The sequence below is a fragment of the Pecten maximus genome, chromosome 13 (genome assembly GCF_902652985.1).
Source record: "Pecten maximus chromosome 13, xPecMax1.1, whole genome shotgun sequence".
NCBI lineage: Eukaryota > Metazoa > Mollusca > Bivalvia > Pectinida > Pectinidae > Pecten > Pecten maximus.
In genome coordinates, this window is record NC_047027.1 from 28,937,496 (window position 1) to 28,952,751 (window position 15,256).

General features: G+C 35.1%; 1 protein-coding gene across 1 annotated transcript; it reads right to left on the reverse strand.

Annotated features, from left to right (window-relative positions):
* Positions 1-3,848: 3,848 nt before the first annotated feature.
* Positions 3,849-11,063, reverse strand: LOC117340627 (lachesin-like). Its single transcript, XM_033902390.1, has 3 exons — positions 10,889-11,063; positions 4,271-4,531; positions 3,849-4,135 (listed from the first exon to the last, which is right to left on the reverse strand). The coding sequence occupies exons 1-3, from the start codon at positions 11,061-11,063 to the stop codon at positions 3,849-3,851; spliced, it is 723 nt and encodes a 240-aa protein (XP_033758281.1).
* Between the last annotated feature and the right edge of the window lie 4,193 nt (positions 11,064-15,256).

The following is a 15,256-nucleotide window of genomic DNA, read 5'->3' on the forward strand; positions in this document are numbered from 1 at the left end:
TCATAAATCAAACGGATCGTTTTGAAATATTCTTGGTGTCAATGGACATTGTATCAAACAAATGACAAACGTTTTTAGATTTGGTTAATGAAGAAATCTCTTTTCTTTCTTAGTGTTTCATTTTTTTATGCGTTATTTCATGTTTGTTCGCATTATTTTTTTACGTGTTTTTTTCGCAATATTAAGACTTTTTCTCTTACAATTAGTATGCGAAACTCAGTTGATATACGTATGATACAGCGGTTCTGAAATAATGATAGAATAAATAAACAGAGCTAAGTTTGAAAAATGTAAACATGTATATATAGTATAGTTAATCGAACCAAGTTATAACGCAAAGACAAATTCCTGATAGTGTTAATAATTATAAATAGCACAATAAAGTAGCTCGATCCATACAGTTACAGTTTAAGAGCCATCCTATACCATAGATAATGAAGTATATTTCCTTCACAACACATTATATACGTACAGTAGACGGTGATATTGACGTCAGCACCCCTCGCACTCCTGTACTCATTACTGGCCGTACACCTGTACACGCCCCCCTGACCACGCTGTATGTTGGTGAGTTGGATATCAGACCCTGTTATATAGGACTGTCCATCCTTTGTCCAGCTGTAGGTACAGGCCGGGTTACAGTCAGCAGAACACGTGATGGTGGGGATAGTCTGTCCCTCTGTAGGAGTGTAGGTCACAGTTGGTGGAGTCAGACTTACGGTGGACGGTCCGTCTGAAATTGGGTTTAATCGAAATGTTTCACTGGATATGTAGGTCAATGTATACATTTTCCCGTTTTTCTCCGCCGCGTTTTACTTCTTTAAATTCACTAAACATTAGTCTGACGTATTTACCCATAATTGTTACTTTCAAAAACGTCACGTACGCTATTAAAACACTCCTAAACGTGTTGACAATTGTCCCTTCTATTGTATATCAGATATATCACCAGTACAGTTTAGTATAGGCGAAGTCATAATTGATGGAGTCAGACTTACTCAAACATATATTTGAAGGACTATTTTTCTCTAGTTTCACCGGATAACGATACACTTATTTTTTTTTTAGATTGTACCGGTCTTTTTATCAAAGCAAAGTTATTTTGTACCTGCTGGATATTCTAATTAAAAGCAACTGGTATTTAAAGTATCAAAACATCCAAACGACTATATGAAGGTCCTTTAAAGGTGACTAAATAATCACATTACATTTGAATTACCATATCATACAGATATTTGTTCTTGTCGCTCTAGTGTGATCACATCCGTGTGCTAATCATTCTGTTTTCATCGAATAAAGTGTCCGTATTTGTTAATATGAATATATATCCTTTCATAATATTTTTTTTCTGATGATTTTCAGGGTTTAATGTTCTTATTCAATAATCTTAAATTTCTCTAATATCACTTTCAATTCATCGCGTCGATTTCATTCATAAAACACATCTAGCCAGTGAAGATTTATATTTAAAAGAGCAACCTGTACCAGTGACTTTAATTGGACACATTTCCATTGTTTATAATCCTTTCGTGACATATTGAACTGTTTGCTTATTTTTTGTGTGATCCAGGATTAGTCAGAATTAGTTCTCCGCCGTTTTGTATGCATGCATTGTTACATAATATATATACATGTATCTTGAAATCCTATAGTAGCATTTGGACATAAATTGAAATACAGTGTAGTTTTTATTCAGGATTAAGCAAGAAGCATATCGTATGCGTTTGCCAGTTGAAGATTTTAGCAAATAATTATTTATTTCTGAACAATCATAAGACAAGTGCGCGTGTCTATCATTCGTTTCGCGACAAGCATATATCACTAAAGTGTAAATTACACTCATGGTCTGCTCCGTATTTAGTTATCAATTTTAGGTCAGCGCTTTGGCTACTGGGATATCATCGATGTACATATGTATAATGAATTAGCTTTGATTCGAATACACACCATTCAACTGAGCTATGCGTTTCTATACCCAGAAGTACAGCTATACCCTATACACGTTTCATGATAAACAGTGTAAGTATAACCATGGCTCTAGGTATGTTTTTTTACATCAATTCAAAAGTCTACTTAGTGAACGGCAGTCTACTAAAATATGTAATGCCTCAAATGATATCTATATTTATTGTTTATTATAATCTAATCGAACGCAAAGGATACTTACACCGTAAACTAACACGTGTAGTTATAGTCGACTCTCCGACAACATTCCTAGTTACTTACACTGTACAGTAACACTAGTTATTATAGTCGACTCCCCGACAACATTCCTAGAAATTCCATTTCCAACAAACTTGATAGCCCATACCCCAGGATGCAATTGGCCCAATAGCAGGCATCTCGGCGTCTCGGAGGTTGAAAAGAAAGTGTGAAAAATGACGCCAGACGGACGGACAACGGACGCCGCACCATAGCATAAGGTCACCTACCGACTGGCAGATGAGCTAAAATGTGGACTGTGTTAGCTTGCAATAATATGAAATATAAAATCACAAGCCTCGATAAGAGATATGCCCAAAAGTAAAGTATATCCAGATGTTCCTGTATATTCAATTTATCAAAGTTTAAGAATTAACTGTCTTTATATTTACGTTAAACAAATCAAAATTCATATCGTCAGTTTGCGAGATTCGGTCGCCACGATATGACGTTAGTAATTAAATTCGTAAATTCATTTTACTTATCGTACATGTGTTCCCTGAAGTGGAACAACAGCCAGTCAGCTACTCTCGACGCCATGTCAACACAAAATAGCTCCAAACACGTTTTGATATTACGATGAAGATACACATAAATACCGACATTTTAAAGCTTAACAAATCATTCGCATTCAATATCTATGATTCCCAAATAATATGAATTTAATACGCGATTAAGTGTATTATTATGTGTCACTCAAAACGCAGGGGCTCGGTTTAAAAAGGATTGGGCACACGGCATTTTACATACACTCTAAACACTTTAAAAACTCGATGTGATTGAAACCCGGAGCAGAGGGTATACGAGCCGACAGCAGTGAAATAACACCGAGCTAGAAATAAAGTATCTATATACACTCTAAAAACTTTTAAAACCCGATTTGACAATCTGACTGAGACTCGGCCTTATAATATGAATGTGTGTAACATGTTTAGTCTTGTCACTCTTCACAAACGCCATATGTTTCTCAAAATATAAAACCTAACCCCTGTGACCGTATACGTGATACAATCTAAACGCTTGGAAGTTCAGAAGAATATGATTTTAGTCGTAGATTAGTGGAGGATCTATGTGATGTTCTTTTAATTTCATATCTTTTTAATTTAGGATTCCACTGCCGCACTAAAGGCTTGATATAGATGACAAAATAATTAGAGAAGCATTGTTTTGAAAACTGGCAGAATTTGAGGGCCAAAATCTGTGTCCTCCATTGTTATAGAGAATGATTCAAAGTTACGCATGAGAATAGTAATGTGCCCATGCAATAGATATATCATATTGTTTATACCATATTGTTTAGTATTGTCTAACTTGTGACCACTATAAAATATCAACTAGTAGTATCAAACTACATCGCTAATGTATCCGCATGTCGGAAAATAGCAACTCAATTAAGATATCTGAAGCGAGAGACCAATATTCTGAATCGGGAAGTGATGTGATATGGGTTTAGTGGTATCATGAAGACAAAGTGGAGTGAAAATGTAAATTTATGGGAAAGATGTTATAAAATTTGGTTCATATCACATATGGATTTCGCTGAAATCGACTTTGACATAACAAACGTGATCAGAAGTATTAGTAAATCAGCAAGAAAAACATCATTTATCTGTATATGCTCACTTATGACTTGTGTATTTGTGTATCTATGTTAGCCTCGTATACTTACACTGTACAGCAACACTTGTTCTTAGAGTCGACTCCCCGAAAACATTCCAGGCAGCACACATGTACGTCCCGTGTTCTGATCTGACCAGTTGTCCCAGTGACAACACAGGTGAGACAGTAAAGTTGGTGTTGTCTGGTCGTGTCCAGACAAAGGTACAGCCAGGTCTACAGTCCGCTGTACAGGTGATGTCCGGTAACGTGTCCCCCTCTGTCCTGGTGTAGGTAGTGTCGGACGGGGATAGAGCTATGGATGTACTTGGACCATCTACAACGTCATATTAAATGTTTGAATTAGCAAAACTGAATTTGTGTAAGTATTGAATAGGAAATAAGAAGAACTTTCGATCGATTTACGAGTAACATTATGTGGCAACATTCGACATGAGTAGTAAATACGCACAATTTACAATGACGTTGATGGTGACGCTGACGTCACTCCCGTGCCCATTGCTGGCCGTACACCTGTACACGCCCCCCTGACCACGCTGTATGTTGTTGAGTTGGAGACCTGACCCTGTTGTAATGGATTGTCCTTCCTTTGTCCAGCTGTAGGTACAGGCCGGGTTACAGTCAGCAGAACACGTGATGGTGGGGATAGTCTGTCCCTCTGTAGGAGTGTAGGTCACAGTTGATGGAGTCAGACTTACGGTTGACGGTCTATCTGGAATGGATTTAAATGATTAATGCATACAATTTTTCGTTTTTTTTTCTTAACCTATTCGATAAAAGTTTTCAACATCGGTTTTAAAATTTCCCGAAATAGTTAACTTAAGTATCAGTGAACAGGTATTTAATGGTTAGCTTTAACATCATTGAATAGGTATTATCATTCGTTGTTATATTTGGAAGACTCTGTTATTAAGAAAATTATGCAGCATTTATCTCATTGTAAAATCTGTGTTTTGCCCTCCTAACTCTCCTTCTGTTGACATATCATAAGACTCTCATATATATCCAATCATGCATGTACATATAATGAAAGAGTCTTTTTCTTCCATATCAAAACCGTTTTGGCAGAAAATGTGTCTCAACCAACGATTTTCTTACTTTTCATTTTTAAAAATACTTATAATATTTTGAAACATCATACCCTTTTTGACAAACTGTAAATTTGCACACAATCTTCATTATTTTTAATGTTTCAATGATGAACGAAAGCATAATTTGCCGATGAAAATTGTCGTAAATTGACCGATTTTGACTTGTCCGCGATTAAATTGTCAACGTCAGAGAAAAGTTCTATCAACCATACTTTGAGAATCAACTAGGAAATGAGTTCTCCAAGTTTTTTCATATAATTTGATTTGCAGTTCGACACATTTGTCATTTTACGGAAGATGCAGTGCTTTTTATTCCCCCGTCACTTTCCTTTCTTTTTTATAAAACACCGCGTCACTGCATGCCGACACGACTTCAATTTAAATTCTATTTATATTTCAAGGCTTAATGGAAGTGATGTCGAACTTGTTGCTGCCTGTGTAATAAATGAAGGGATATTTTTGCTGAAATGAAATTATTACATTGTATTACGTGGCCCTTTCGGTTTATTGCTGGAAGTAAATGTATAAAATGAATTTTTTGAAGTTGAGACCAACTTTTTAAACTTGACACCAGCGATGACGTTGACATCATAATATTTTCGTTATTCAAACCTGATATATTAAAAATAAGGCATACAATAACTTGACCCGCATCTACAGAATATCTTCTTTGCAAATCTCTTTTTACGTGATGTCCAAGGAAGACCTACCTACAGCTCCAAATTATATAAATACAAGAAAACTGCTATTTTTCTTTTGTATTTCGTTTAGTGCCGGTGTAATGTTGGAAGCGGACCTGAGATGTCGTTAAAAATGGGTCGTTTCATTGAAAATGACAACTTCAAATGTCAACAATTCTCTTCTGGGTTTTCAAATTGGAGTTTAACCGTTGTTTTTAACACCAACCTGTTATTAAATGGCAGAAATTCATTTTTTACAGCATCTTCCCAAATTTTCCTCGTTTTTTATTTGGGGTTTCTTTTTTTTTATTTTAATTATTTTAAAGATTTTCCCAAAAAGGTTGTTTCAATTAATGGATTAATTACTTATATTATTATTTTTGAAACGAAAGTTTATGTGCCCCTTTTTTTCGTTTTTTTAAGCTTAATTTTAATTTTTTCCTAAAAACAAACCTTATAAACCCAAAACGGGCTAAAACACTAACCAAACAACCAACGTCCCCTTTTCCAACAACTACCACAAAACTGTTAAAATACAAAGGGATTTAAGCTTCAAAGTGACATCAAATTATTACAACACCCAATTTTTTGAATGATATATAAAGGAAAAAAAATAAGCCTTTTAAAAATACAAACAAAGGGGGGAGATATAATTTCGCTGAAAATTTTTAAATAGCCCCTTTTAAAAGTTAAATTAACCCTTATTAAAATTGAAATATATCCTAAACCCGCTTGTTACTGTCGAATACCGGGAACCTTTTTGGGCCACATATTATGCGGATTTTTAATTTCAAATTTAAAGTAAGCGAATTTTGTCAAATTTTTAATATATTTTATCAATGTAGGTAACCAATTTAATCAAAACATTTTTGAATGTGTTTTAAAATTTGTTAATTTTACATAATTTACGTTATAATAAAACAATAAAAAAGTGAAATGATTGTGTAGACGTTATGTAATTATCCCCTGTTTCTTACATGAGTCCCGACCCAAAAAATCCACCTGTTGACAAATTCTTGGTAAGTGTGTGATTATTGTAATGATTTAAGATTTATTTACTTTTTAATTTATTATTATGACTTCTTTGGGGGGGAGGTGGGGAAAAGGTCCAAAGCCCAAGGGGGGATTAATTTTCAAAAATTATTTTTCTAATAATGTTAACGTCCATAACCAAGTCTTTTGGAAGTAAACAAATAAACGTTGGTTAATTGTTCCATTGTTATCTTAACAAAAGCTTTCCCCTTGAAATTTTCAGGTTTAAAAAGAAATAAATTAAAAATTTTAAAAGATTTTGTGTGGTCAAAAATTATTTCCGAAAAAAAAGGCTGTTTTTAAAGGGTTACCTTTTTATTTATTAACCCTTAATTAAGTAATCATATATTAGAATCTATTTATAAATTTAGTGAGCTTTAGGAATAAATTAATGTTTTTCAAAAACCAAAATAGTAAAAAGGGTTCAAGGAGATTTTTGATTACAATAAGGTACTCCAAATTTAATATAATTCTGAAAAACTAAATAAAATGTATAACTTTAAAAAATGAATTTGTTGTATTAATTTAACCAAAAAATTCGTTGGGTTTTTTTTTTCTTGATACTATTTTCAACAAAATAATAATGATAAATCCAAAAAAAATTTATGGGATTTTACCATCCAGTGCCCTGGGGTGAAATTTCCTTCATACCTGTACATAAAACCCGTTTGGTTGGGGAACGAACAGGGGTTTAAAATTTTTAGGGGTAATTTTTAGCAATCTTTATTACCATAATATCTAATAAAGGTATCCTCACTAAAATTAAGTAATAATTGGAAAGTAATGTACTGTATCGTGTTTTAATCACTTTCCCCAAAAATTTAAATTAAAACACCTGAGTCGAGGCGTAATTTTCAATTTAAAAACATTTTAAAAATTTTTTCCTTCGGCAGAATGAACCCGGCCTAACGTCCGCAACATTGAGATTTATTTAGTCTTGAAAAACTCGGCAGCAAGGCTAAATTGAGGCCGGGGGGTTTAATTTTTACATATACACCAAAATTACTTAATTCAACTTATTTAACACTTAATTAACAAACAAATCTATTCATAAACATTTTTAAAAAATGAAAAACAAGTGCATGGGGAAAAGACGGGTAAATGGTTTACGGGTAAAATTTTTGGCATGGAAAATTTAAAATGAGTAATCTAATGGAGAGGTTTTTGTGGTTCAAAAATAACTTTTCCGGAGAAAGAATAAATAGCGAGCTGGATTTCAGTCGGCTTCAACCTATTCATGATAGTTACCACACCCTTGAAATTATCAAGTAATAGTCTAATAGTAAAGTAGACATATTGTGTCACCAATGTCTTCGTGTCAGGACATGTTATGATGACACGTCACATTATACAGCTACAAATGTACCTGTAAATTAATAGCAGAGATTCGGACGGAATTGAGCGGTGCATTGGCAGCAAATGACGCTGGCTAATATGGGTAATGATGAATTCTAACAAACTAACCATGGAGCGATACCACCCCTTTTTATACAAGACCTGTTAATTTGTGATTACTTGTAACGCGACTCGTTTTGGATTTTCTTTTTATTTCTATGATAAAACTTAACATTAATTCATATGCAAAATAGAGTAAGTGAAAAATTATACCAACATGCAGACGATGTTTTATTTTTTTATTTTTTCCACCATTGATTGGTCTGTCTTGTTGGATAATTCTACACCTTAACATAAACTGTACTAAACACCAACGTTTGTAATGCTAAACAGATATGTGTTGATTTTAATTATCTTTTGATGTGTAAACTTATGTCAGCAATCATGTCTGATGTTACATATATATAAAATCAATGACAATGAATTACTACACAGGACTATTATAGATACATGCATGTACGTACACTGTACTGTAACTCTTGTTGTTATAGTCGACTCCCCGACAACATTCCTAGCAGTACACCTGTACGTCCCGTGTTCTGATCTGTCCAGTTGTCCCAGTGACAACACAGGTGAGACAGTAAAGTTGGTGTTGTCCGGTCGTGTCCAGACAAAGGTACAGCCAGGTCTACAGTCCGCTGTACAGGTGATGTCCGGTAACGTGTCCCCCTCTGTCCTGGTGTAGATAGCGTCGGACGGAGACAGCGCTATGGAGGTGCCGGGACCGTCTGTAATGTTACATATACACCCTATCAATCTATTACTTATATCAGATCCCTTTATGTTTATACAACCTTACAATTAGGACAATACACCAACTCTTCAGTTTAATATTGCAACATTATTTAAAGTTTTGTATTAGACAGAGCTGATGTACTAGCTACAGTTGTACAATATTGTTTTACTGTATTATATAGGACTATAGGCTAAAACGGTAATCATGAGAGCAATGTCAAGTAAGCATAACTATTCTTTTAAAAGCAAATGTTTATTTATTAAGGAAAAATAACCTCTTTATATTTGTTCTGTCTACATACGGGATCTTTTAAAAACTGCATCGGATATTTTACAGTGCTAACATGCAAACCATTGACGGTTCAGGCCGTGTATCACCTGGCACCACCCGACAACTCGGTGACCCATTTGTCGAGCATCGTTGTGAAATACAAAAGACAGTGGGCGGGAACACGATACCAATTACCACAACTCATTATAACACACAAGCGAATCAGCGCTCTCGGATTAACAGGACACGTGCGACAGAAATAACAGACCACATGAGATTGATACAATGTTCAATTATATATAGGATTTTATTAGACTTCTCTTTTAAATTTCACCGTGTCTATGATATATATATATGGTACTAAACATATGTTAGAAATGTAAGCAGTAGTCACTATACATATCCACATTTTTTAAACAGTTTTTCGAAGGCATGATTGGGAATGGCAGTAATTGCCAATGTCGTTGTGAGTTCAGTAAAGTTAACGTAGCATTTTCCCGTAGACCGTTTCTCATGAGGTGAAAAACGTACTCGGCAGCGTTCAGTTCAGGACTGTACGGGGGCTGAAATAACAATTCCACGCCATGTTGACCAAGAAGATTACGTAGTAATTGTTCTCCGACCGTGTGATGATGAAAGCCGCAGTTATGAAGAATATTACAGTCACCCCTATGAATAATCAGATTTCTAAATTCGTTCCGTTGTTGTAAAAGTTGGTCAAACAAGTTTATCGTTTCTAGGGCATTTGACGGCCCCTGAATAAAATCAAAGAAGTCCATCCCAAAAAACCCACAACACAAGTTAACTGTGTACGTACAATTGCTTGCATATCTCTGAGCCTCGACGGCTGGTGTGCCTACAAAACTATGTCCGTAATTCTTGTTTCCTGCAGTTTTAATTACGAAAAAGGTCCAAAACCGTAAGCCGTAAACTTTCATTTGCTGGTTTTCCAGGATGATAAAGTCGCCCCAACTTATTCTTCTCCATTATTGCACACAACCGGAGACAAATCTGACTTCAAGTGAAAAGGCACTGGTTATAGCATGCCAAATTATGACAAAACGCTAGATGCGTTTGACAGGACCTTACAATCAGCCGACAGTGATAACGACACCCGTGATCGGTTATTCAAACATTCTTAGAGAAACTTTACATACGATTTTTGGTTTCCTTTCTCAAATTGACCCTAAAATAGGGATCTAGGGTAGGATTTATATATTAATATTATCACGGAAACGTGTTCAATACATAGGGATATGAAGTGGATTACATGTAAATGGAATAATTTTGTTAACATTTAATGATCTTCTGTCAAGGTAACATGTCAAGTCCCTCCGATAATAATAAGCTAGGATTCTTTAATCAAAATCTATGATAACAGTTTTAAACAATCGCCATGTTCATTAATCACAAGGGGACATACAGTATTGTCCAACACCTCAATTTCTTCCACGTTATCGCTATCGTTCCGACAACAGAAATGTGCAAAATTTATATATCGATGAGAACTACATGTGTGCCCCTATGAGAATAAGACGAGTTTCTATGCCTACCAGTATTAAAATAAACACCGAAAATGTACAGAATAATTTACCGTACACAAATGTCATCTGTCTATTTACGGTTAATTAACCAATTAGTGATACTTGGGGATTTGAGATTTTTTTTACAATATTTAAATTGGGTTACGTTGATAGTAAAACAGTCCTTTTACTTCAAAGATATTTCTTTTGCCACTTGGGAAAAGTACACAATTCCCATAAATATTTTATTTTGACAATCCACCCTTTATTCAAATGCAGTAGCACATATATACTTGTATGCCTTCCACGAGACAGACAATCGGTCTGTTATTTCTGTCCTACGTGGCCTGTCAATCCGAGAGCGCTGATTCGCTCGTGTGTTATAATGAGCTGCGGTAATTGGTATCGTGGTCTCGTCCATTGTCTTTTGTATTTCACAACGATGCTCGACAAATGGGTCACCGAGTTGTCGGGTGGTGCCAGGTGATACACGGCCTGAACCGTCAACGGTTTGCATGTTAGCACTGTAAATCAGAACAGATGTCGCTTTATTATCCTGAATCTGTAACCCGTTAAAATGGTAGATTTATCAAATTAAATCGAACTTCAAATTTATACAATCAGTGTGTGCGTGATACTTTTATCAATTATTTGCTACCAAGATACATGTAGGGATTTAACACACGTTGTTATAATACTTAACACTCACCTGCCAAGTTCAGTGTATAATCCTGACTGTCCAGTATTTTTTTTAATTTTATTTATCCGGTTCATATTTTGCAAAACTTAATGCATTGTAAACAGGAAAACTCATATTTAATACTAACCTGCCACGTTGAGTGTATAATCATCACTGTCGAGTGTCTGATCAGGTAGGTTAAGGTTGGTACGTCTACAGTACCACACAGATCCATGGTCTCCCGTCTGTGGCTGTATGATCCACCGGAACATTGTACCAAGGCCTCCAGACGTTACACAGGAACACACATCCGGTGTACAGAGGACGGGTGCGGTGACTTTGGTGTTGTAACATTGGTCACCACCTACTTGTACACTACCTACTTCAGTAGTGACGTCAGGACGGCGGTAAAACTGGATACTGTTAGCCCCCTCTGGTACATCACACGTCAGTGTAAACTCAGTCCCAGGGACAGCGTACTCAGACGACCCTGTCAGGGTTACAGCATCTAAAATGTTTGAATTATCTAATTTAAAAAAAAATAATTGATGCAATATATATTGATGGTTTCAACGGAAGTATATATAACCACATTTCAGATATTTAGTTGTCTAAGTTAAAAGTTTATCAAGAGTCCTGATAATGTTAGGTTCTGATGACGTATAAGTTAACGGTACCCTGGATATAAAAAAAAAAAAACATTCAATTTGAACTAAGCATACATTACCGTCATATGGATGCTCATTAATGATTAATAGTATTACTGTACCAATCTTGGGGACCCATAATTGTGATCGTCAGTTGAGGCCACGTCTCGTCCAAGTAGACGAAAAAGTCAATCGATATTGTAAAACCCAATATTGATTAAACAAAAGCCAATCAGTCTCCTGGACATATGGCTATATATGCACTCGGACCTCACACTTATATGGGAAAGAAACGTAACATCATCTACGGGATTATGATTACAACATGTATGCAGACATCAATCGATGTAAACAATGTTTTGAAACTCGTAAAATATATGTATTCATAGATTTTTATGTACGGGATCATGTGAATTTCGTCCGTGAAAAAAACTGGTAGGTGATTATAATTGAAACAACAAACAAGCGAATTCAACCCGCATTTAGGTGAACTCGATTTTACCTACATGTAGCTAATAGCTGCACGTGCACATCTGGTAAACGTGAGGCAAGTTGCAAACAAAAAACACAAGGTCGTGTTCGTACCACGCGATCGAGGACCTCAATATATTTGAAAAAAGGAGGAAGAAATTATATAATTGTATAGACGATATGTATTGAAATCAAATACGTTTTACAGCACTGTGTATACGTATACATGTCAATACAATGAGAAATCACTGGAACACCTCGGTACCTTTTATTCAGAAATTAGTAAACACCGTATCATATGCCCATGGCGGGATTCGAATAAGCTACCCTTATGACACGTAGCCTGGTGTCATTTTATTTTGAATCAGATAAAAGCAACAAAATGTCCGACAGGCCGCCATCCTGAATTTTGTTTAAGTTTAGTTTTATTTTGTTATCTATGTTTCACAGATTTTCTTCATATATTTTTTTCTTATATTTCATCTGAGGTTCATCAATGTTATCAGTTTGTTAGGAGGAGACGAGACAATAAAAGTACAGAAAGGATCAGTCTTACATAAACCATAGATTGATTTGGTCTCTCTAATGTACCATTATAGATGGAATTGTGGAAACCATCACACCAACAGTAGCTATTGGGTGTTTGAGGGTGGGGTGGGTGGGTGGCACAATAAGTCGCCCCTTACGACAAACAGTAACATAAAGCAGGCTTGTGATATCCCCGCTCCTTCAAGGGTTGGTGAATTGTTGAAATTTGATATCGTATTTATTATTTAAAACTCTCATAAAAAGACGTAAGGCATAGTAAATATACATTATAATAAATCGGACTGATTACATACGATTTCTCCTGAAGTATATGCATAAAAGTTATTATGGGTCAAAGAAGTAATATGAACAGTATAATCCAGATAACACTGGATCCTCACATAAATGTATGGAGGATACGAATTACTTGTAATGATTATATGGGACAAAGAAGTAATTCAAACAGTGTTAACAATAAGGCTTGTTAAATAGCGTTCTAGTGTTGAACATGATACAGTCACGCTAGCATCCGCCTTCGGCCCACGTTTGCCGAAGGGTTCATTGTGGTTTCTCAAGTTACTAAAACATTATTCTTATTGTATTTTATTGTATTTCCAGTACTTCTTATATATATATTATGTGATTGTATTTGTAATTTTTTGTGTTTTGATAAAGGGGCGGATTGCCTCATAAAAGTGATTATCTATATTTGTTCAGTACGAGATCAAACTTTTTCTCCGTCAATACATGACAACTTGGCTACGAGTAGCTTAAATTCATTCTGGCTACTTAATTGTGACATTCACATGTACTTGCGTTTTATCTTTGAAATAGCAGGGGAAAGAAACACTCGTTTAATGTTAAGGACAACACCGTCTGTAGTGAATATACTCACCATGATGATTATAGTATAAAAACCCTAATGAACTGTTAAAATATGTTATGGTAGTTTTGTACAATGTGTTAGGCCAGTTAGTCGTTGTACATGATATTTCGAACAGTTACATAATCATGGTGTATTTTATATATTTATTTTCTGAATACTTGCCACAACTAATTTTGTTAAATGACAATTGTCTATATTTTAAAAATGACAAAGCTTCCACACTCGAAATATTATCATGCTAATTATACTCGTTTTAATTTGCTAACAGCAACAATGCGTGTCTATAAAACATGAAACATAGACATATATATATATATATTTAAAGTAGCATGTAACATATCATCATGGCCATCTCTAGAGGGATATAAATGTGTATCCAGAATTATATCCTTAGTACGGGTTCTTTCCCCAATGACGTAGCCCGAGAGGAAATAACCCTTACCAGGGACATAATTCTGGATAACTACCCTACTTCAGCTAGCTAAAGGTCCTTGGCTATTGTTTGGTCCAAATGTTCATATCTGGTCAAATTAAAAGATTTCCTTCTTTACTTCGATCTTTAAACTATATCATAAGGACATTGATTTATTTTGTGTTTGGATAATACATAAAATGAATACGTTGGTGTCACGCACAAATGATATCCAACGTTTTCTATATTAACATGAAGCTGAGCCACACTTTGGTATGTACGATACACTTATCAAATCCAGTTTAATCATAAATTACACGAATAAAGTGAGAACAATCCATGTGTCATTGTTTTAACAATGTATCCTGCGATAATAATTATCAGATCGAAGCTTAAACACGTGTTACTTTGTTTTAAGTTTAAAATTTCGTTTCGTTCGTGTGGTAGTTAGAGAAGCATCGTAAGCTTGATGGTGAATTATTTTTTGCTTTTGTTATTCGATTCAGAGTCTGTTTGTTCAAACAGCTGAGTAACTCGAACCCAACCACGTAATGTTGTTTATCAAGCAAGATAACTACTGGGTTATTATATAGTATCTTCCTATTTCCATTACTCTGTCAAGGTATAAATACTGGATATGGAGTATCTGTAGGATAAATAGCATACATGGTAGAGAGGTAATGCTATAGTAGATACGTACCTGACGATGATGAGACTGTCAGAAGTAACAAGATGAACCGGATGAGTTTTATATCACAGTGAGATACAAATAAATGCCGATTTTTTAGGTAAATATTGGACGTATATCTGTATACGTACATGTTGTATGTAAACTTCCTGGTCGGTACGGTCCTATTTAAAGCTATAAATAGATATATCCCTGTCGTAATGTATACCGTTAAACACCGGGTTACAATTACAACAATGCGCTACTAGGTGTACAGATTGTTGACTGAGAAATGTTTCCGTGAGTGTGAGTTAAGTGTTTTTTTTAGTTCCTAGTAACAACGTATTGCATGAATTGAGGTTCGCTTTAGCGTTGACTGCATCTTCGTCGAAGTTGAATGAACATTGTGTATACTTTAAC